General features: G+C 39.3%; 1 protein-coding gene across 2 annotated transcripts in view; it reads left to right on the top strand.

Moving 5' to 3' along the window:
* D-CDES (D-cysteine desulfhydrase) overlaps positions 1 to 22737 on the top strand; it is a 31605-nt gene extending 8868 nt beyond the window's left edge. Inside the window, exons 5-11 of one of the 2 annotated variants that reach the window (XR_737542.3) lie at positions 2550 to 2641; positions 3531 to 3623; positions 12608 to 12665; positions 12740 to 12853; positions 16682 to 16779; positions 22254 to 22545; positions 22655 to 22737. Coding sequence is in view for 1 of the 2 variants with exons in the window: in XM_010277931.3 (XP_010276233.1) it covers positions 2550 to 2641; positions 3531 to 3623; positions 12608 to 12665; positions 12740 to 12853; positions 16682 to 16779; positions 22254 to 22458 (660 nt within the window). In the remaining variant the exon portion in view is untranslated. Of the gene's footprint in view, positions 1 to 2549; positions 2642 to 3530; positions 3624 to 12607; positions 12666 to 12739; positions 12854 to 16681; positions 16780 to 22253 lie in introns of both variants that reach the window. The other variant, XM_010277931.3, reaches the window with a different exon arrangement.
* Positions 22738 to 23751: the final 1014 nt, after the last annotated feature.

Genomic DNA, 23751 nt, shown 5'->3' with positions numbered 1-23751 from the left:
GAACCAAATGTCAAGTTGAGTATTGATGCAGGTGAAGAGTTTCATGATCCTAGAAGGTACAGGAGGTTGGTGGGTAAATTAAACTACCTGACTATAACTTGGTTAGATATATCATTTGTAGTAAGTATGGTGAGTTAGTTTATGCAACATCCTCGAGTTCCACATTGGGAGGCTGTTCTAAGAATTGTTAGGTACTTGAAGGGAGCTCCAAGTTGTGGACTGTTATACAAGAGTGGAGGAACTCTTGAGATAAAGGGGTACACAGATGCTGATTGGGCTGGATCTGGATTTGGCAAGAGATCCACTACAAGGTATTATACCTTTCTTGGTGGCAATTTGCTTACTTGGAAGAGCAAGAAGCAAATTGTGGTAGCAAAAAGCAGTGTTGAAGCTGAAAACATAGGGCCATGGCTCATACTACCTGTGAACTAGTGTGGCTGTAGGAGATGGGATTCTCAGTTGACTAACACATGAGGTTGTATTGTGATAACCAAGCTGCAGTCCACATTTCTTCTAATGCAGTCTTTCACGAGAGAACAAAGCATATTGAAGCGGACTTCCACTTTGTAATAGAAAAGGTGATAAGTGGAGTGATAAATACAACTCATGTGAGTTCAAGAAACCGGTGGACAGATTTGTTTACAAAAGGGTTGAGTCGGGGAGGAGTGGATTACATATGTAACAAGGTGGGACTATATGATATATACTCTCCAGCTTGAGGGGGAGTGTTAGAATCAATAGTACAAGGGTAGTTTAGTCATTTGTCTACTTAATTAAGGTTGAGTTGTTTATTTCGTCTGGGTTTAAGTTGTGTCTCCCATACTTAATGAGGGACATATTTGTCTTTTGTAATCTAATACAAAGAGTATAAATATAAGGTGGGTCGGCTGAGAGAGATTGACTTTTCCTCTTCTCAGACCGAAACCTTTCTTCTTCTCCTCTCTTCTTTCCTTTTATCTCAGACCTAGGACTGAACTAGTGTTAATCGAATCATTCACAGAAAGCATGTCTTTAGTGAGGCACTTTTCCAAGGATGTTACCCATACAAAAAACTTTACTTTGATGGAGCTGCAAACCCCCAATTTGCTTTGCTATGAAAATACTCCTGGGGTTCATCCACTGGGCCCATATAGGACTTGACAGTGAATTCACCTGATTGGTTCCAGCTGCAAACTCTTATTGGGATTCCAGATTTGGATGTTGATTCTGGAGCAAGATCAGCAGATACGAAACCATTTCAAATTCTGTATCACTGAAATTCCTTCTGAAGGAACACTAGAAGAAACTATTGCCATCCACCACAAAGGACTCAGCCACCATGGTGTCTTTATTTTCTTCCAATCTAAAAAGGGCCGGAAACAAGTCTTTTAGTGTTTGTCACCACACCAGGGATCAACCCAGAACCTTAACCTTCTACGAATTTCCAACTTATAACTCGAACCTTTACAGGACCATGTGAAGACTTTGGAAATTTCCCTCCACACCCCACATCCATATGGCAAAATGGAAGGTTCTGCGTCCCAACCATTACTTCTAAGTTCTAACCCCACACTTTTCTGCTATGACCTTACTCTAAACACTTTGGGCTTGTCTGAAAACCTCCAACAGCATCTACCCAATAGAGCAGCATTGAAATTTTTAACTTCTTATTCCAAGTCCCCCTGTGATAGAGGCTTACAAACTTGTTCCCAGTTTACCAAGTGGTTGTTTGATGAATCTTTCTACCCTAGCCATAAAACATCTCTTATATTCTTTTCTGCTACTTTTGTCAGGATAGGGTACATTGACATGAAATATACGGGAAGACTTGCCAAAACACTTTTGATAAGTGTCACTTTGCCCCCTTTTGAAAGTACTTGGCTTTTCCAAGCTGCCAACTTCTTATCCACCCTCTCTAGTATTGGTTCCCAGATGACCTTTGAAGTGCATTTTGTGCCAAGTGGCAGACCCAGATACCTTGAAGGAAGGCTACCAACTTTGCATCCCAATATATCAGCCAGTTCATGAATATTACTAATCTCACCAACTGCCATCATTTTGCTTTTAGAGAGGTTGACTTTCAACCCTGACCTAACCCGGCTTGCACCCCTAGTTTGAGGTGGTGGAAGGGGGGGGGTCTCATGTTGTTGTTGGACACTGGACCACTTTCTCACATAGACCAAACAGTAAAGCCCTAGCTTCCATAGAGGACACCTAATTCAGGCTTAATCTAAGGTCAGGTACTTGATGGTAGATGGTTTAGCTAGGGGCTACATTAATGGCAGTAGAGTTCATGTGTTGAAATGCTTGGTCGATGAAGATTACGATTTTGTTTCCTTTTCCCTCTGTGTGGATAGGGAGAGTTGCCCTTTTTTGCCACAATTTTATTATATTTGTAATCCACTCTTTGATCTTGTTAAAGATAAAAAAGGAAAAAGATATCCCCGCTTAAATTGTATATAGTTTAATTTACTCTTGCAATTTTCAATTCCTGATATTACTGGATTGTTTCCCTTCTCGACACTGTAATTTTACAACTAGAAAATCAACAATTCCACATTTGTATTCAGGTTCTCACTAACTTACTAAAGGAAAGGTTATTAAGTGAAGGGAGAAGGCCATATGTCATTCCTGTTGGTGGATCAAACTCTCTAGGAACTTGGTGAGATAGAGATTGGTGATGTTTTAATCTGTCTTTATTTGTGTTTTTAAAAGTATTTTTTGAACTTTCTGTGGCTTGAGCATTATTCATTTCTGCATTGTTTGATATAGGTTTCTCATTGTCATAATGTGTGATCTGTATGTTTCTGTAGCTATGAAGTTATTTGCTTTCAGGTTTCTCTGTTTGTTTGAATCATTTCATTTTAATGAAATATGATCCCTTCTCTTGCCAAAAAAACCCTCCCTTCACCTTTTATTTCCTTTTTCTTTGTAAGAAATGTGCTGGTGTTGTTGAAGTGACAGAATGATGCACTTGGTAGTTAAATTATTTCCTTTTGAAACTGAATCTGTACCACTGTATTTGAAGAACTGTGAACCAGAACTGAACCAAAACCAAGCAGTTAACCCGTTGATCGGTTCTGTTTTTGACCAGTTTGGTTCTTTGGTTTCTCAGTTTTTATATTTACAATATATTATAAATAAATTTGTAAATATATAATATAATTACTACTAATATATAGTATATAATTATTATAAATATATTTATATTTATAATTAGTATGAATAAATTTATTATAAATATAATATATTTATATTTATGTATTTTATATATTCCAGTTTTCTTTTACCTTAACCAAAACTGAATTGGTACCACCAACTTTTGAAAAACACTGAACTGAAACCAAATTGATCAGTTAGCTTAACTGGATTTCTTGGTTCAGTTTCCTTGGTTCGGTTTGGTTATTTGGTTTTTGTTGAGCACCCTTGTTTTGTTATTGTTCCAGATAATAATGTTATTTAAGCTATGGTATGTCTGCAATATGAAGATGGCCTAATAGTTGCCCTCCTGTCCACCTTCTTTTCTTATTTTTTTTTCCTAAAAATTACAGGGGTTACATTGAAGCAGTTAGAGAGATTCAACAACAAATTCAACGGGGACCTGGAATAATTGGATTTGATGACATTGTTGTAGCATGTGGCAGGTCTTGCTCTTCTCTTCTAATTTGTTCTCTAAATCTTACTTATAATAATAATAATTATTTTTTATTGGAAACTTTATATTCTATTAAATAGCATATAAGTGTAGTTACACTGTTACAGTGCGCATTACAACCCTACAATGTAGTTAATTTAAAAAGAAGGCCCAAAACAGCTTAGCCCTGTTGGTCCCTTGCTTAGTGAGTGCATGAGCCAAGCCATTTTCTATTCTTTTAGCCCATCTGAATCTGACTCCCAATTCTTTTGCTAGGTGCCACACTTCTTGTAATAGCTACTCTGTGATTACAACTAATTTAGAATCACCTTCTACATCAAATTCTCTGAGGTGTAGCTGTTCTGAAATTCTCAACCCTTGTCTTAATGCTAATATATCTGTCCTCAGAGAATCTCCATGACCAAGTGACCTTGAGCATAAAGCCACAATTCTGCCTTAATGGTTTCTGAAAACTCCACCTTTTCTGGATGGTCCAGGGTTTCCACTAGAGCTACTATAAAAATTCAGTTTGATTCTGTTCACTAATAATTATTTATTAAGCTCCTTTTGTATGAACTATCATTTGTAGCCGTTATGTCTAATTGATCTGCTTTATATGCAGGGTTTATCACCATTCAATGATTTTTTTTTTCTGTGAAAACTGAAAAAAAAGGAAGGCAGAATATCCTCAAGTGTATTCTGGCCTAGTTGGTTTTGGTTTCTCTTTCCACATTGTGTTATCTCTTTGGAGGGGTTTCAGTTAAATGTACTCTAGGATACTCTATAAGTGGAGGTAGGGGTGACTCGTGGGTATTAGTGTGATGGGCAAGGGATGGGCCATGGTGCTAGTGACATTGAATTCTAAAGGCTATGTCATTAGTGGCCAGAGATGAGCTTTATACCAATCTAGTGAACCATCGGACTTCAACTTGATAGAATAAACCCATCTACTCCTAATAATAGAGGCATCTGAGGGGACTGGAACGAGATCCTAAGTGTCGTTCTCATGCAAAGCTTGAAACTTAGTGTCCATGTCATCTCTCGACTGAGGACGGCTAATGGCCTATTGGTAAGAGTGAGAATATTTGTGGAAGATAAGACAACAAAGGAGTTATGGTTTGAAGGAAAACATAGTAGTCAAGTGGTCAAGAAATACGAGTAGAATGGTTCAAAGGAGTGGAGGAAGCAATAGGGGTCTCTGAAATAGGAGTATCACTTATAAGGGTAATGACAACAGGAGTATTTGAAACAAATTGATGATTTGGACAGGGAGGAAAGGGGGTCGTAGGCGCAGGTGCTAGACCACAAACTTTCTTGTGAGAGAAGATGAGAAAATCCTTTATAGTAACTGAAGACGGAACATCTTGTGAATCAAAGTCATATAAAATAGAAATAGATGGTGTGGACGGTTTGGCTACTCCAGAGAAGAAAAAAATATACTAAGAAAAACAATATTTTGAGAAATACAAATACAACAACCAGAAGGATTGTAACAAAGAAATCTTGTGGTTAGGATTATACCCTACAAAGGCGCACATAACAAATTAAGCTAAAAGGTTAAAACGTTCATGAGAAGGAAGATGCACAAAACATAGAGGACAACTAAACAATTTCTGATAAGGAGACATGTTAGCAAGAATAGAAGAAGGGACATGGTTGATTAGAAACACAACTATACTAGTTGTCTTTATCGAAAAGGAAGGTGGAGCATGTGATTCTTGTAGAAAAGTTATCACAACATTGAGAATATGTCCATTCTTACGTTTTTCTACACCATTTGCTGAGGAGTATCTAGACAGCTTCGTTGAACTTGTATTCCATGATTCTTTGAATAGGATAGAAAATCTCCATCATAGTATTTTCCCCTTGAGTTCAAGCAGAGGATCGGTACACTATGTTAGAATACACGAATCAGGGGTATTTTGGTCATTTTGGTTTATCTGTTTGAGAGTGAAAGGTCTATTTTATTTAAGTTAAGTTGTGTCCCATCTTTCATGAGGGACAATATGGTCTTTCTTGTAACTCTATTATTTGAAATAAATACAAGTGGGTCAGCTAGGGAGGACTGATTTTTCTTCTTCCTAATCTGGCCGAACTCTTCTTCTCTTCTCTTCTTCTTCTTCTTCTTCTTCTTCTTCTTCTTCTTCTCTACTTTAACCTAGAATCAAATAGGGTTTTCTTACATGGTATCAAAGCAGTAAAACCTTGTTCTCCTTTCATTCTTCCTTGTTGCTGTCTTCTTCCTGGGTTCACCGCCAACTTTTTCAGCCTTCTTCAAATTTCTGCTAGCCTGAGTGGAAGCTCGACAAGGGGCCAGAAAGGAGTCGTCGTTTTGTGGTTTTGGAGGTGAGTATGCCTCCAATTACTGTGGTGGGTTTGAAGGCTGAGTATGAGCCCGTTCGGGCACAAATACTGAGGGGGGGGGTTTGCTCTTCCCTCACTTGAAGAAGTTTTTGCCTGTCTTAAGAGGACATCTATTGAGTTTGTAGAGCATTCCTCTCTCTCGGACAGATCTGGTTTCGTGGTGACTAAAGGGGGTGGCCGTGGAAATAGAGGTGGTGGTGGTGGTAGTGGACCTCCAGGTAACCGTGGTGGTCCCATGTTTAACCGTGCTGGTGGCCGGTGTGGAGGTCGGGACTCAGGGGGAGGTCGTGGTAAAGGAAGAAGTAATGCCCCTAGGAAGTGTACACATTGTGGTTTAGAGGGGCACACGGTTAACTTCTGCTATGATTTACATGGTCCACCCAACACTTGGGCTAACCATGCTATGACTAAAGGAAGTGGTACAACTACTGAAAGTCAGCAAACTGACCCGATCCTCTCCACATCTATTGATGCTTCTAGCAAGGAGATGGTGAGTGTACCCCGTGCAGTATATGAGCAGTTCCTTCAGACATCTCAGCAGAACACCGCTACCCTTGCCCATTCAGGTATGACTTGTTTAGCTTTCAAGCCTCCACACTGGATCATTGACTCCGGAGCCTCGAGCCATATGTCTGGGACTCCTAATGTATTTTCTTCTCTTTCTCGGCCCTCCACATCTCAAATAGTTACACTTGCTAATGGTTCTACATCTCCCATCTGTGGTGTTGGTGATGTTGATTTCTCCTCCTTGTCTTTATCATTTGTTTTATATGTTCCCAAGTTCCCCTTTAACCTTATGTCTGTTATTAGATTAACCAAATCTCTTAACTGTTCCATAACCTTTTATCCCTCTTCTCGTGTGTTTCAGGATCTCAAGACGGGGATGAAGATTGGTAGAGGGCATGAGGCAGGTGGATTGTATTACCTTGATGGTGGTGGCCCTTCAGTAGCTTTTCAGTCGTCTCTTACTCCTCTTCAATGGCACTGCAGACTTGGTCATCATTCTCTCAAGGCTCTAAAGTTGTTGGTTCCTTCCTTGAGTCATCTTTCATCTTTGGATTGTGAGTCATGTCAGCTTGGGAAACATCATAGAGTTTCTTTTAGTCCAAGAGTTGAAGTCGTGTCTCGAGTCCTTTTTCTTTAGTTCATTCTGATGTTTGGGGTCCAATCAAAGTGATGTCATACAATGGCTATAAGTATTTTGTAATTTTTGTTGATGACATTTCAAGGATGACATGGATTTATCTTATGAAAGATCGCAGTGAGTTGTTTTCTATCTTTCAAAAATTTTATGCTGAAATACGCACCCAATTTGGTGTTCATATTAAAATTCTTCGCTCCGATAATGCCAAAGAGTACACCTCAACATCATTTCAGCAATACTTAGAGTACCATGGGATAATTCATCAAATTTCTTGTGCCTACACCCCACAACAAAACGGTGTAGCTGAACGGAAAAATCGACATCTCATTGAAACTGCTCAGTCCTTGATGTTCAATATGAATGTCCCAAAGCATTTTTGGAGTGATGCCGTCCTCACATCTTGTTTTCTAATCAATCGGATGCCCATGTCCATCATTGGAAGTCAATCCCCCTTCTCGGTGTTGTTTCCCACATTGTCTCCATTTCCTCGCACCCCAAGAGTCTTCGGATGTGTTTGTTTTGTTCAACACTTAGGGCCTGGTTTGGACAAGTTAGATGCACGAGCTACTAAGTGTATCTTTCTTGGCTACTCGAGGACTCAGAAAGGGTATAAGTGCTATAACCCTAAATTCCATAAGTCATTTGTGTGCTCTGATGTCACCTTCTTTGAATCAGTTCCCTTTTTCTCAGATGCTGTGGTTTCTTCTCCTTCCTCTGTGGTTCCTCTTCCAGTCCCTGTTGTAGATCCCCTTCCCGTGGCTCCCATTCCTACTGCAGATTCACCTCCTATGCCAGTTACTACTGAGAGGCCACCAATCACACAAGTGTATACCCACAGAAGAGCACCGACCCCTCCTCCAATTCAGCCCTTGTCAACAGATCCTGCCATTGCTTCTTCTCCCTCAGATCTTGATCTTCCTATTGCCCTTTGGAAAGGTAAACGCACTTGTACTTCTCATCCTATTTCACACTATGTTTCAGCTGCTCACCTGTCTGCTTCTCATCGCAACTTTATATCATTGCTATCATCTATTTCCATTCCCAAGACTGTCCAGGAAGCCCTTACCTCCCCAGGGTGGCGGCAAGCCATGGAAGAGGAACTCTTTGCTCTATAACACAATCACACATGGGAACTCACTGCTCTTCCTCCTGGTAAGCATGCTGTTGGGTGTAAGTGGGTCTATAGAGTGAAGTATCTTCCAGATGGTAGTGTGGAGCGATTGAAGGCCAGGTTAGTGGCCAAGGGCTATTCTCAGTTGTATGGTGTGGACTATATGGAGACATTTTCTCCTATGGCTAAGATTGGTTCAGTTTGGGTGTTGATTTCATTAGCTACTATGTATGATTGGCCTCTTGTACAACTTGACATAAAAAATGCTTTTCTACATGGTGATCTCATTGAGGAAGTATATATGGAGCAACCACCAGGGTTTGTTGCTCAGGGGGAGGATGGTAAGGTTTGTAGACTCAAAAAGGCAATTTATGGACTGAAACAATCTCTACGTGCTTGGTTTGGTAGGTTCAGTGAAGTGGTGAAAGACTTCGGGATGAAACAGTGTTAGGTAGACCATTCTGTGTTCAGCCATGACTCAAAAGATGGGAAAATCTTGCTAGTGGTGTATGTGGATGATATTGTCATAACTGGGAGTGACAGTAACAGAATCGACAGGTTGAAGAAATTCCTACAGGACCACTTCAATACGAAATATTTGGGTAAGCTGAAGTACTTCCTGGGAATAGAGGTTGCAAGGTCAAAACATGGAATTAACTTATGTAAGAGAAAATGTGTTCTTGACCTACTTGAAGAAACATGGTTGTTAAGTGCTAAACCAGCAGAGACTCCTATGGAACTCAATGCCAAGTTGAGTGTTGATGCAGGTGAAGAGTTTGATGATCCTGGAAGATACAGGAGGTTGGTGGGAAAGTTGAACTACCTGACCATTACCCGACTAGATATATCATTTGCTGTGAGTATGGTGAGTCAGTTTATGCAACATCCTCGGATTCCTCATTGGGAAGCAGTTCTAAGGATCGTTAGGTACCTGAAGGGTGCTCCAGGTCGTGGTTTGCTATACTGGAGTGGAGGGACCCTTGAGATAGTAGGGTACATAGATGCTGATTGGGCTGGTTCTATATCAGACAGGAGATCAACTACAGGGTATTGTACCTTCCTTGGAGGCAACCTTGTAACTTGGAAGAGCAAGAAACAAATAGTGTTGGCAAGGAGTAGCGCAGAAGCTGAGTACAGGGCTATGGCTCATACCACATGTGAACTAGTATGGTTGAAGAACTTGCTACAAGAGATGGGGTTCTCAGTTGATAAACCCATGAAACTATACTGTGATAACCAAGTTGCTGTTCACATCTCTTCCAACCCAGTCTTCCATGAGAGAACTAAGCATAATGAGGTTGATTGTCACTTTGTAAGAGAGAAAGTGATAAGTGGAGTGATAACCACATCTCATGTGAGCTCAGGAAATCAGTGGGCAGATCTCTTTACAAAGGGATTGTCTCGGGGCAGAGTAGATTATTTTTGTGACAAGATGGGACTATATGACATATACTCTCCAGCTTGAGGGGGAGTGTTAGAATACACGAATCAGGGGTATTTTGGTCATTTTGGTTTATCTGTTTGAGAGTGGAAGGTCTATTTTATTTAAGTTTAAGTTATGTGTTCCATCTTTCATGAGGGACAATATGGTCTTTCTTGTAACTCTATTATTTGAAATAAATACAAGTGGGTCGGCTAGGGAGGACTGATTTTTCTTCTTCCTAATCTGGCCGAACTCTTCTTCTCTTCTCTTCTCTTCTTCTTCTTCTTCTTCTTCTTCTTTCTTTTCTTCTTCTCTACTTTAACCTAGAATCGAATAGGGTTTTCTTACACACTAGATTGAAATTATACTCGGACCATAGCATTAACCAACTGAAAAGTTGGAAAAACTTCTGACTTGTGTCTGAGGAAGTGAACCTGGTACAATCATCAATGAACAATATAAAACACTTGTATCCCAATTGTGAAACAACTGATAAAGTCTATATATCGCTATGTATAATTTCAAAAGGAGAGGTAGCATGTTCAACTGTGTGAGAAAAGGGCAAAGTACGATTTTTACTTAAACAAGTAACACAAGATGTATCAAAAGTTTATAAAGAAGGAATTTTATGTCTAATAAAGCTAGAATCAAACAAAAACTTGAGTTTTTTAGAGTTGGGGTGACCCAAACATTTATACAATAAATCCATACATTATTTCTTTGACCCAAAATAGGACTAAATGAATAACAAAAATAAGCAGATGATTCTACCGTTGGAGATTTCTCAAACTCCAGTGCAAACAAGCGGCCCAACCTATGCCTCTTCCCTTTCACTTTCCCAATGCACCAGTCTTGAATTAAACTAACATCAAAAGAAAAAGTTAGAATGTGACCTTCATCAACAAGTTGACCAATTGAAACAAGGTTAGTAGTAAGATTGGGAACAAAGAAAGTCTTGGTAAGGGACAAGGAAGTCAAGGGTGAAAACTTGAGGCATAAATCATTACTCCCAATTCTTTTTCGTTTCTTACCATTTACAGTAACAATGTGTATATGGTGAGTCTCAAAACATTTACTTATAGGTTCAGGGTAGGCTCCGGTCATATGATTGGTAGCCTTAAAATCAATTATCCAAACATGAGAGGGAGAAGAGCAGTAACTAGAGATCTCACCAAATAAGTCAATAACAGAAAATAAAAATGAGATAGTAGAGGATACCAATTGTTGTATCTTTTCCTCATCCATAAAAGCAGAAGATTCAACTTTGGGAGCAAAGGCATCAGTCTATGCCTCAGTCACCTAATATGCTTGTGGCTGATTCTTTTTCATGGTACACTTGGATGACCATGTTGTTTTTAATAAGTCTAGACATTCTTTTTCTTGCAATGAGAAGCAATGTGTCCCAACCCTTTACACTCATAATAGTGGGTTTCGGAAAAATCCTTGGTAGTAGAATTTTTACTCCCTTGTGCAATAAAAATTGTATCATCCCTAGAATCAATCAACTTTCCATCTATGTTTGTAATAATCATAAGTCTAGTCTCTTCCCTTGGCAACTCTCCCATCACAAAATCCAAATCTGGAATGGTATCTCTTTCCTTAGCCGAATTGGTTCACCTTTGTCTTCTCAAAGTGCTTCTGAAGATATTTAATGCACTCTGAGGAGTCCGAGGGATCAATATGAACCAGTTCATACTTTGCTCACAAGTCAAGAAAGCCTGCATAGTATTCCTGTATCTTTTTAGCAAAAATTAGACTCAACTAGTTATTTGTCTTGATAGATTAATGGTAAACCTTCTTCAAGTAGGTATACATCTCATAGGCTGTTTGCATTCTTCTCATGGGTACAACAACGTGAGGTTCAATTGAACTTAGAATCTAGGAAACTATTTTAACATTGTCTAGCTTCCATTGCAAAAAGGCCTTGGCATCTGTTTCATAAGGTTTAGTAATTGTCCCATTCAAATAACCTTCTAGGTCTTTTCCTTCAACAAAGAAATCAAAATGAAATTTCCACTTGCTGTAGTTGGTTCCATCAAATTTCATTGGAATAATATCAACCTTTTCAGGCATTCTGAATAAGAGATACAGTTGAGAGAACAGAGTGACAGCAATGATCATGATTTCTTGAGGTGATAAACCACTCAACTTGATCAAGAAACAGTCCAAATACTAAAGTGAATACCACAACACCCAAACAAGAAGGATTTCTCAAAAGAAAACCTTGACAACAAATTCGAAATAATGATATAGAGAAAATTAGCAGAGAAACCAAGTCCAAGAAGTCAAAGAGGTGTTCCACCCTATATTGAAATCAAAATCCTCCGAAATATATCAAACCAAACTCCAACAAACTGATACTTAGTGTAAGTGGTCCAAAAAAGGTAAGTTTCAGGACTGTTGAACTTATCAAAAAACCCCCCTCTAGAATCAATCTAAAATCTCACCCAAGTGATTGAGAAGCAAGAAGTCCCTAGGGTGACACCAAGTCTAGAGTCCAGAGGAAAGAATCAGCTGATTAAGAGAAAAGGGAGATTCACCAACCTGTTAGGATATTGAAGAAATAAAGAATGTTAGCATGCAACAGGGACTATGGTAATACACTTCACATAGATGATGGTATGCAGCGGGACTAGCATTTTTATCTTTGAGGCCTTTAGATGTGAAATGTTGTTGAATTTCATTCATTTGTTGAGATGGCTCTAGTTTGTATATGTCTCTTCCCTATTTAATTCATAGAATCTTGCTACTTCTTGATGACTTGGTATGAAATCTATAATAATTTTAAATTTACCTAGCCAAGTCATTTGCAGCATCTTTTCTTGGCAGTCCTTGAAACCGAAATAAGTAGAATCACAATTGGTTTGTAATTTTATAAAGATTATGGTGGGTGCAGAATATAATACTGTCCTTGACTCTTCAGTGCTTATTTTTTTCTTCACAAATTTGTAGTGGAGGGACCATTGCTGGCCTATCCTTGGGATCATGGCTGAGTGATTTGAAGGCAAAAGTATGTTTTCTTCTTATTTGTGTTCATTAGCTCATTTAATTTGAGGTTTTTCTTCTAAGTTCTTGAACATGCAGGTTCATGCATTCTCTGTTTGTGATAGTCCTGATTACTTCTATGATTACGTTCAAGGCCTACTTGATGGACTCCAAGCAGGTGTTAGCTCACGCAATATAGTCAGCATTCAGGATGTAAGCAATTAACTATGGCTACACTGTTTCTTTTTTTTTGATCAGTAACAGAATCAATTCATTAATGAGAAAAGGATAGGTACACGGCAGGGGAGATAAAATCTTTTAACTCCCCCAAAGTTAAAAATAAAAATTACATGTAAGCCCAGAACAATTGATTTCTTCCCACCCCTTGTTTGGCTAGTGCATCTGCAAACGAATTAGCACACCTCTTTACCCATTGAAACCTCACTGTCATGTCTCGGGTCCACAATTTAAAGATTCTCTTCTCATTTAGGTAACTAAAAATTCTGCTTTCCTCTTTTTGCAACCAATCTATTACTAGTTTTGAGTCTCCCTCAATAATTAACCTCCTTATGTTGAGCTCCTTCGCCTTTTTGACATCTTCTAGAACAACTAGAACTTCAGCTTGGAGAGAGTCTCCTTCCCCAATTGGACCTGAGAACATAGCAATAATTTTACCCACCTCATTCCTAAAGACCCCTAGAATGCCTGAAGGGCTGGGGTTTCCTTCGCTGCTGCCATCAAAGTTTAGCTTTATGAACCTAGGAGTTGGAACAGTCCATAATGGATGAAGAACATTCTTGTTGGGAGCTGACCAAGCCACTTCCTTCCAATTATTCAGCAAAGCTGTTGTGTTCAAATAGCTTCAAAGATTTTACCCATTGCTGCACCCTTGTGGTGATTAGTTCAATTAGTGCCCCTTTAGTCCTTTCCTTGTTGTTAAAAATTCTGTTATTCTTTCTTCCCAAACTGTCCAATAGACTGCTGCCTTTGTACTTCTCCATAACACCTTTTCCCTCTTCTTTGTCCAACTGCCAACAGCAGAGCCAAAGAGACCTTGAACATCCGGTGGGGGAGCACATCTGCAACCTACAAAGAAAAAAACCATTCCCAAATAGAAGACACAAAGGAACAAGAAAATAATAAGTGATAGCAGGACTCACCATCAGCTTTACAAAGAACACACCAATTAGGAGATAAGCACAAAAAATGCTTCTTTCTTTGAAGGAGATCACCAATGTTAATCCTTCCCAAAAAAGCTTCCCAATAGAAAGCCCCAATCCAAGGAGGAATCGATTTACCCTAGACTTCCTTAACTGGAAATGTTTGCTCAACATTATTAGAATCTCGAGTTAAAACTTTGAAGGAGGCACAAGAAAAAAGCCTAGAAGGGGAGGGAGTCCAAATACCCGAATCAAAATTTGAAAGGTCCAAGCAAATGCCTTGTAATAAATGAAGAAGTGACAAAAGACTGTTTAGATCTGAGCCCCTGGTTCCCCTTCTAAAACCCAAGGCCCACATAAGTTCAAGATCCTCAACGAGGGATGAGAGGAAAGTGGAAAGTGGTTCACTTTTGTAATCAAAGAAGGCAAAGAGAGAGGGGAAACGATCTTTCAATCGTAAATCCCCACCCAAAAATGTTCCCAAAATTTTACCAAGTTCCCAGAGCAAAGATTATAGACGCGGAGTCGTGACGCGAGGCGTTCCACTACCTAGAGGCGTGAGGCGTAATTCAGAACGCAAGAGGTGTAAGCCTCCCGAACACAAGGAGGTGTAAGCCTCCTTAAGAGGAGGGGGGTTAGGAGGAGGATGAAGAGGAAGGGGGGATCTCATTTTTTCTTTATTTTTAATAAAAATCTTTTATATTAAGAAGAATAAAGATGCATAATAGTAGTTCAAAGGGGGGGTCTTGTCGAAGCGAAGGGGCAGGGGGCAAACCATTTTCTTTCCCCTTGTCTTTTCTTCCCTTCCCTTTCCTTTTCTTTTCTTTCCTTTTCTCTTTTTTTTTTCTTCTCTTTCCTTTCCTTTTTTCCTTTTCTCTTTTTTTTTTCTGTATTTTCATATCAGATGTTTATGAGGCACAAGAGGCGTATGCCTCATGAAAAAAGCGCAAGAGGTGCAAGAGGCGTATGCCCCAGAGGTGTCAGTGCCTCTGGCATACGCCTCAGGGCGTTTTGGGAGTGCCTCCAGGTGTATGCCTCCCACGCCTTCTAAAACATTGGATTATACCGGATAAGAGGAAGGAATGATGGCATGTATAGATTTCCACAAAGAGGCACTAGTAGCTGGAGTCAATACTCCCAGTCCTGCATCCCAACTTTCAACCATCAACCCATGTCTACTAACAATCACCTTGGCTCACAACCTTTGGTAATCTCCACAATCACTTCCCTAACAAAAGCCACATTTCTTTTTTGAATATTACCAATTCCTAGACCTCTAGATTTCTACTTTTGGTTACAATTTCCCAGTTAATCATGTGATCTTTTCTTTCCTCCCCGGGCCCCGACAAAAAGTTCCTAATTGTTTTTTCTAGGCTTTTGGAAACCCCAATTGGAATTTTGAACATCGATAAGAAGTAAACATGTAAATTGCCAAGGTTATCCTCCCACCCAAGGATAGGTAATTCCTCTTCCATGAAGCTAATCTCTTTGTTACTCTATCCACCACTGGGTTCTAGAAGTTTACATTTCTCGGATTGTTTCCCAATGGGAGGCCCAAGTAACTCATGGGCCAATTCGATATTTCACAACCCAAGATAGTTGCATAGTTTGACATTTTCCTTTCATCCATATTCACTCCAACCACACAACTCTTTTCAAAATTGATTTCTAGGTTTGACATTCGCTCAAAAGTTAAACTGCTAATTTCATATTTCTCACCCATCTAAGATCACCTCCACAGAATCAAATTGCGTCATCAGCAAACTTCAAGTGTGTGATATTCACACTGTCCCTTTCCCACTCTCCATCCTCTTACCAACCCCCTAGAATCTGCTTTTTTGATTAGTCTCCCTAGGACATCAGCTACTAAGGTAAAAAGAAAGGGGGAAAGAGGGTCACCCTGCCTAATCCCTCTCAGCGCTAAAAAGTGATCAACTACAATTCGATTCACTAGGATTGAATAGTGACAAGTCTTCAAACATCCCCTAATCCATTTTCTCCATAGGCCTTCTCCAAATCAAGTTTACAGACTATACCCTTCTTTCTATTCCTTTTGTAATCTTCAACACTCTCATTCGCTATTAAAATCTGATTGATAATTTGTCTGTCTTTGACAAAAGCTCCTTGATTTGGAGAGATGATAGAAGGAAGCACAAATCTTATCCTTCAATTCAACACCTTAGCAATGATTTTGTACAAACTATTAACCAGGCTAATGGGACCAAAGCAATAAAGGTAGAGTTCAATCCAGGATTTATTATCCCTCTTCTAAAAAATTCATTGAAGACCCTCAATAAATCATCTTTCAAAATGTCCCTACAATCTTGATAGAATGCCATGGTGAAACCATCTGGCCCAGGTGCTTTGGCTCTACCCATTGAGAAAACTGCCTCCTTTATTTCTTCCAAATCAAATTCCTTCTCCAACCATGCCTTGTGTTCTTCCGATAATCTCGGCCACTCTAGCCCCTCCAATCTCACCCTTCCCATTAAAGGTCTTCTAAAGATAGATGATTATGTTTCTCACTATCTCCTGCATGCTAAGATCCATGCTTGTGCCTTTTATAGTTATACCGTATTATTAATTTTCCTTTTTATTTTTTTGATTGTGCAAGTTCAAATATTTTTCACTTAGCTTTGGCATGTATTCTTTTTATGCTCCTAATTATATTTCTCATAAAAGGTGAAAAGTTTTCAATCCAGCTTTAGTGTCATTATCTTTTACTATAGGTAGGTCAGCTTATTGGAGAAAAAACTCAATGGGTTTCAGTGCCTAATGCATTTTCTGGAAGGATGATTGCAATACTCATCCAGCAGTTAGGCTTGGCATCTTAGTGTTACTTTTTCATACTCAAAACATGAATTCCCTTTATCTTTTGCAGGCCAAGGGTTTGGGCTATGCCATGAACACCACTGAGGAGCTTAAATTTGTTAAAGAAGTTGCCTCTGCAACAGGGGTTGTTCTTGACCCAGTCTACAGGTCAGACACTACCCTAATCTGGTTTAGCTGATTTCTTGTATATTTTGTTCTGTCATTAATTTTGGTGCTACTGGGTTGTCTTTGGGTGGTTGAAAAGGGTAGAGCACTCTATCAAACTTACAGCTCATATGCAATTTAAACCGTTGGGTTCCACTTCCTGTAAATTCAATCTATTATCATTTGGTAATGATTGAAAGCTTGGCACAATCTGTGATAGTACCCTATTGTGAGATCTGCGAACATATCTCATTGTGTTCTACTCTTATCATATTGAAAAGAACTCTGTTTCATCTTCCCCTTGATGAACAAATGAGTCCCTATAAAAAATAATCAAACAATAAGTAGATTGGCTGTAATATGAATATCCACAAATCAGTTAAATCAACAGGTGAAGAGCTACCAAAACTGAAAAAAAGGTGTGGAAGAAAATCAACAACACTGATGATCATTGAGGATAGAAGTATAACATTTATTGGAAAATTGTAAACATTGAGTAATGTTTTGCGTGACTTGAGCTGTGATGAAATTAGGGTGGATGAGACTTGATAGAATTCAGGTATATAGTGTTCTTATATTTCAAAATAATGAGAAGAGAAACCTGTATAAACAGTAGAGAGAAGAGAAGAAGAGAAGAGAAAACAGGTCCAGTCGAACTAGTGAAAACATCACTCTCTAGTCGGCCAGGTTTTATTTATAACTTTCTAAAAAACATATCAGAATTACTCTTGTGCCCTCACTTAAGTGAGAGCCATATTAGATAACTTAAGACCTACTTGTAATTACATCCAAATATAGCTTAATGTAAATTGCCTATACTACCCCTCTACACCCGACTCTAACACTTCCCCTCAAGCTGGTGAGAATATGTCATATAGTCACAGTTTGTTAATATGTAGTCCACTCTTTCCTGACTCAACCCTTTGGTAAACAAATCTGCCCATTGATTTCCTGTGTTCACATATGTTGTACTTGTCACTCCATTAAGCACCTTCTCTCGTACAAAGTGGCAATCAACTTCTATATGCTTTGTTCTTTCATGAAACATTGGATTAGAGATACGAATTGCAACTTGATTATCACAATATAGCTTCATAGGAGTATTAATCGAGTACCCCATTTCCTTTGGGAGATGCTTCAACCACACTAGTTCATATGTTGTGTGTGCCATGGCTCTATATTCAGCCTTTGCACTGCTTCTTGCTGCCACTGCCTGCTTCTTACTCTTCCATGTGACTAGATTGCCACCAAGAAAAGTGCAAATATTATGTAATGAACCTTCTGTCAGATATGGCACTGGCCTAGTCAGCATCCATGTATCCCTCTATCTCAAGACTTCCTCCACTCTTATATAACAGACTACAACCTGGAGCTCCCTTTAAGTACTGTACAATTCTTAGAACCGTCTCCCAATGTGGAATTCGAGGATTCTACGTAAACCGACTCACTACACTAAATGCAACTGAATATCAAACCGAGTGATGGTTAGGTAATTCAACTTACCTACCAACTTTCTATATCTTCCAAGATATTCAAACTCCTCACCTGCATCACTATTCAACTTGACATTTGGTTCCGTGGTGTTTCGGCTGGTCTGGCACTTACCAATCCTATCTCCTCTAGTAGATCAAGAACATATTTCCTCTGGCACAAATTAATACTATGCTTGGACCTCGCTACTTCTATCCTTAAGAAGTATTTTAATTTGTCAAGATCCTTTGTCTGGAAGTGATCATGCAAATAAGTCTTCAACCTATCAAGCCCTGGTCTATCACTGCCAGTGATAACAATATCATCTACATATACCACCAATAAAATCTTCTCAGCACTGGACTCATAGCTGAATATGGAATGGTCAACCTGACACTGTTTCATGCCAAATTTCTTCACTTTATTGAATCTTCCAAACCATGCACGGGGAGATTGTTTAAGCCCATAAATAGCATTCTTAAGTCTACATACCTTACCACCCTCCCCCTGAGCAACAAACTCTAATGGATGCTCCATGTACACTTCCTCAACGAGATCACTGTGTAAAAAAGCATTCTTGATGTCAAGCTGAAACAAGGGCCAATCATACATAGCAGCAAGGGAGGTCAGAACACGAACGGAGCCAATCTTGGCAATAGGGGAGACAGTGTCTATGTAATTGATACCATACAATTGTGAATAACCTTTGGCAACCAACTGAGCTTTCAACCACTCAACACTCCCATCAGGTAAATACTTAACAGTGTACACCCACTTATAACCTACAACATGCTTACCAGGCGGAAGAGTGGAGTTTTTCATCCATTGCTTGGTGCCATCCTAGAGAAGTAAGAGCTTCTTGGACATCCTTGGGAATAAAGACAAATGATAACATAGAAACAAACTGGCGATGGGAAGCTGAAAGGTGAGATACAGAAACATAATTAGAAATGGGTGAAGAGTGCAACTACATTTACCTTTCCACAAAGCAATAGGAAGATCGAGGTTAGAAACAGGGGGTAGGGCTGGGATGGGTACAACTGTTGGATCTGTCGACAGAGATGAAGCTAGGGGAGGAGCCAGTATTTGACGATGTGTATACACTTCTCGGATGGGTGGTCATTCAATTGGAAGTTGCACTAGAGGCAGAGACTTGGTCACAACTGGAACAAGAGGAATGGGGGTCCTCAATAGGAACTGGAAGAGAAGGAACATCTGACCTGGAGAAAAAAGGAATAGATTCAAAGAACGTAACATCGGGACACACAAAAAAAATGTTGGGACTTGGGGTTATAACACTTCTAACCTTTTTGAGTCCTGGAATAGCCAAGGAAGATACACTTAGTGGATTGAGCATCTAACTTGTCCATTCTAGGCTCGGGATTATGGACAAAACACATAAACCCAAAAACCCTGGGAGTAAGAGGAAAAGGAGACAAAGTAAGAAACAAAACCGAGAATGGAGAATAATGACCTTCAAGGATGGACATGGGCATACGGTTAATAAGGAAGCAAGATGTAAGTACAACATCGCTCCAAAAGTGTTTGGGAACATTCATATGATGTAAGAGGGACCGAGCAGTTTCCAAAAGATGACAATTCTTTCTCTCAACCACCCCATTTTGCTGAGTGGTGTAGGAACACGAGGTTTGATGGATAATGTCATGTTGTTCCAAATATTCTTGAAATGGCGTGTAAAAATACTCGCGGTCATTATTAGAATGAAGAATTTTAATGTGTACACTAAATTGATTGCGAGTCTTAGTATAAAATTTTTGGAATATAGAAAACAATTCACTATTTTCTTTCATAAGGTAAAGCCATGCCATATTTGAATAATTATCAACAAAAATTACAAAGTACTTGTAACAAATTATATGACACTATTCTATTCGGGCCCCAAATGTTTGAATGGATTAGAGAAAAAGGACTTGACACACGATTATCAACCCTAAGACTAAAGGGAATACAATGATGTTTCCTGAGCCGACACGACTCACAATCCAAAGTAGAAAGCTGACTCAACAATGGAACAAGTAACTTAAATGCTTTGAGGGACGGATGATCAAGTCTACAATGCCACTGAAAAGGAGAAAGAGATGTCTGAAGGGCTCGAAACACCTCCATCAAGATAATATAGTCCACTAGCTTCATGTCCTCCACCAATATTCATTCCCGTCTTGAGATCTTGAAAAACACAAGATGAAGGGTAAAAAGTGATAGGACAATTAATTGACTTGGTCAATTTACTAATAGACATAAGGTTAAAGGGAAACTTGGGAACATACAAAACTGATGATAGGGATAAAGAATCTATGTCAACATTACCAACCCCACATTTGGAAGATGTGGAACCATTAGCAAGAGTAACAGAATGTTATGTGGAGGATTGAGAAAGGGAGGAAAATACACCTGGAGTCCCATTCATATGATTGGAAGCTTCAGAATCGATAATCTAATGGGAAGGTTTAGATACTAGACAAGCCATACCTGAGTGTGCAAGGGTAGCCGTGTTCTGCTGAGACGTAGCCTAAGTGAACCACTCATACTCATCACGTGGAACACTCATCATCTCCTTTTCGTAGGCATCTATAGAAGTAGAAGGTATCTGATCAGTTTGCTGAGATTCCTGTCTCGAACCACCACCAGTTACCATTGCATGATTTGCCTAAGTCGAAGGTGGGCCATGTAGATCATAATAGAAGTTGATAGTATGTCCATCCATACCACAATGTGTACACCTCCTTTGACCATTACTGCGTCCTTTGCCATGGGCTCCCCTTAAGTCTTGACCTCCAACACAACCACCATGACGACAACCAGGCTGACCTTCCCGAGCTCCTCCTTTAACTCCACGGCCTCCCCCTCTCATTATTGCAAATGCAGACCTATCTGGTATAGTGGAGTTCGTGGGTCCAATTGAGAACCTTCGGAGATTGGAAAATACCTCCTCAAGAGAGGGAAGAGCAGACCCACCTAGTATCTGTGCTCTTACCAGTTCATATTCAGACTTAAACCCTACTAAAAATATGGTCACATCCAACTGCTCTCTCTGTTTTTGCTGAATTTTCACATCAGATGTAAGAGGATGATACACATTCAACTCATTTCACAGATTTCTCATTCTAGCATAATATTCCTCAAGACTTTGATTCCCTTATTGCAGATTGAAATACTCTTGGTATAGTTGGTAAATCCTAGTAGTGTTGTCTTGCCCAGAATAAAGTTTTTTGCATGATCCCAAACCTCCTTGGCTGTATCTAAAAACATGAAATTCATGTTGATTTTGGGTTCCATACTATTCTATAGCCATGTCATAATTTGTGCATCTTCTTGCTCCCACTCATCATATCCTTGAGAATCAGTTGGGGGTTTATCTTCCCTCACATGCTTCACTGCTTCACTTTCTTCTTAGCTTTCGGAAAAACCTCAACAGATTTAGCCCAAGGCACATAATTCTCACCATTGAGTTTGATAGATGTCATCTGCACATTCAGATAATCAGAAGGGACCATCACACTAGACTTGAATTCACTGCTATTTCCCATGACTGCACAAGGAAAAGGAAAGGAATTCTACCACTATTCTGTCACTCCGCTTCACTAATTAGTCACCAGACTCACCACACTACATACCAACGACTGATGACTACTAGGGTACTTACTATCATAGGTTTCAGCTCAAATTCTACTACTAGTCTGTCACTCCACCACACTAATTAGTCACCACACTACACACCAACTCCAGTTCACTATAACTAATCAGAGAATTTACAAGAAAACCAATGATTGGGTGGCAGCACAAAAAAGACTAAAAATGCTAAATAAAGCCCATGGTTCAATGACAAAGTACGCCTGTCAGGAACATAAAATAGTGAAAGGAAAACAGCAATAGAATAGGTCAATACCATGCTGTACGTTCTTTGTGTGTGCAGCTATCATCTGATGAATATTTTCTGGGCATAAAAAATTATATTGGATATTCCTTTCTTTGGTTGTTAATTTCAGTGGAAAAGCTGCATATGGCTTGCTAAAGGACATGGTTGAGAATCCAACAAAGTGGGAAGGAAGAAAGGTTCTCTTTGTACACACTGGTGGGCTACTTGGGCTATTCGACAAGGTTGAACAGATGGCATCAATGGTAGGCAATTGGCATCAACTTGATATCCATGAGTCTGTTCCGAGAAAGGATGGTATTGGAAAAATGTTCTAGAGAAGCAAAACAAGCCAACCAACCTTTGCATGTTTTGACTTTTTTAACAGATAAACTCGTGTGAAAAAGTCTGTATTGCACAATAAGGTGTGTCCCTGTCATCCAACCGTATGTATATACTGATCTGTTTATTTCTTTTTTTTAAGTTTAATGTAGTTTTTCTTTCTGACGTCTTCTGTTGAGGGCATTTTGGCAGATATTTGGATGATCGAGCCAACCTGGCATTTAGGAATTTATACCTTTCACTATGAATCTATGATCTATGTTCTTGAACATAAAGGGTTAAGATTAGCATACATATACTATCCTGGATGATTTATGTGTTGTAATTTTACCCTTTTGGTAAAACGAGCTTATTCAACAGTAACTTAAATGCACAGTCGAACCGCAATAGAGCCTCCCATATGGATTGCAATTTGCTAATAAACTTCACATCTTTATTTAGGATATGCTTTGCCAATTTAAGAAGGTTTCAATCCTTACCCAGAGAAGAACCTGGTTGCTGTAAATGTTGAAGACTTCCAAGTAACAACAATTGTTGCACCTATTGAAGTTCCAGTGTCGTCTTATGACTTGTTTCCTGTGACTGCAGATTGTAGTGACGGCAATATTATTTGGTTGATGGCTTATAAAGTCACTTCTCTAAACCAGGGCATTGTAGGTGGATTGGGTGTTGAAAACATTTTGAGGGTTATTTACACCAGAAAGAAACAGGGAAAGAGTTTAATAAGATCTTAATGGGTGCTTGTTACATGGCTGTAGGATTATTGGACATTGGAGATGTGAGAGAAATGGTAGGCATTTTTGAAAGTGTTCGTTTAAGTGAGAGTCATATACATGTGGCAAATTAGGAAGCCTAAATCCCAAATTTCCAGCCTGTAAAATTCCACATGCCCAATGTGCAGTTGGATGCCATGCTTTCAGAGTGTGTTCATAGAGTTTTTACTCTACTTTTAGGAGATCTGTCTCTATTTTGTCTCCTTTCTCCTTGACCACCTGCTGATCTTCCGTGCCCCTTTGTTAAATGTGATGGACAATCATGGGTTGATAGACTAGACTCTCATTCATCAATCACACAGTTAACCAAATTAACAAAATAATATTTGACAATGAGGAACGTTATGCCTGAGAAGTCTGGATTTGGTAGGCATAGTCAGTTCATCATGCGACCTCTGTAAATGTGCTTTGAGTCCTTGCTTGTTTGAACATGGAATTCCATTGCATGTTAAAAATGGCCCAAGCAATCTTGGTTCTCATGTTCTCACTGGGGTTTGCCCTAAAAAATTCGGCTTT

This window comes from Nelumbo nucifera, chromosome 4 (genome assembly GCF_055504915.1).
Source record: "Nelumbo nucifera cultivar China Antique chromosome 4, China Antique-T2T, whole genome shotgun sequence".
Lineage (NCBI taxonomy): Eukaryota > Viridiplantae > Streptophyta > Magnoliopsida > Proteales > Nelumbonaceae > Nelumbo > Nelumbo nucifera.
The sequence above is the reverse complement of the archived record's forward strand: the minus strand, read 5'-3'. Positions and strand labels throughout refer to the sequence as shown.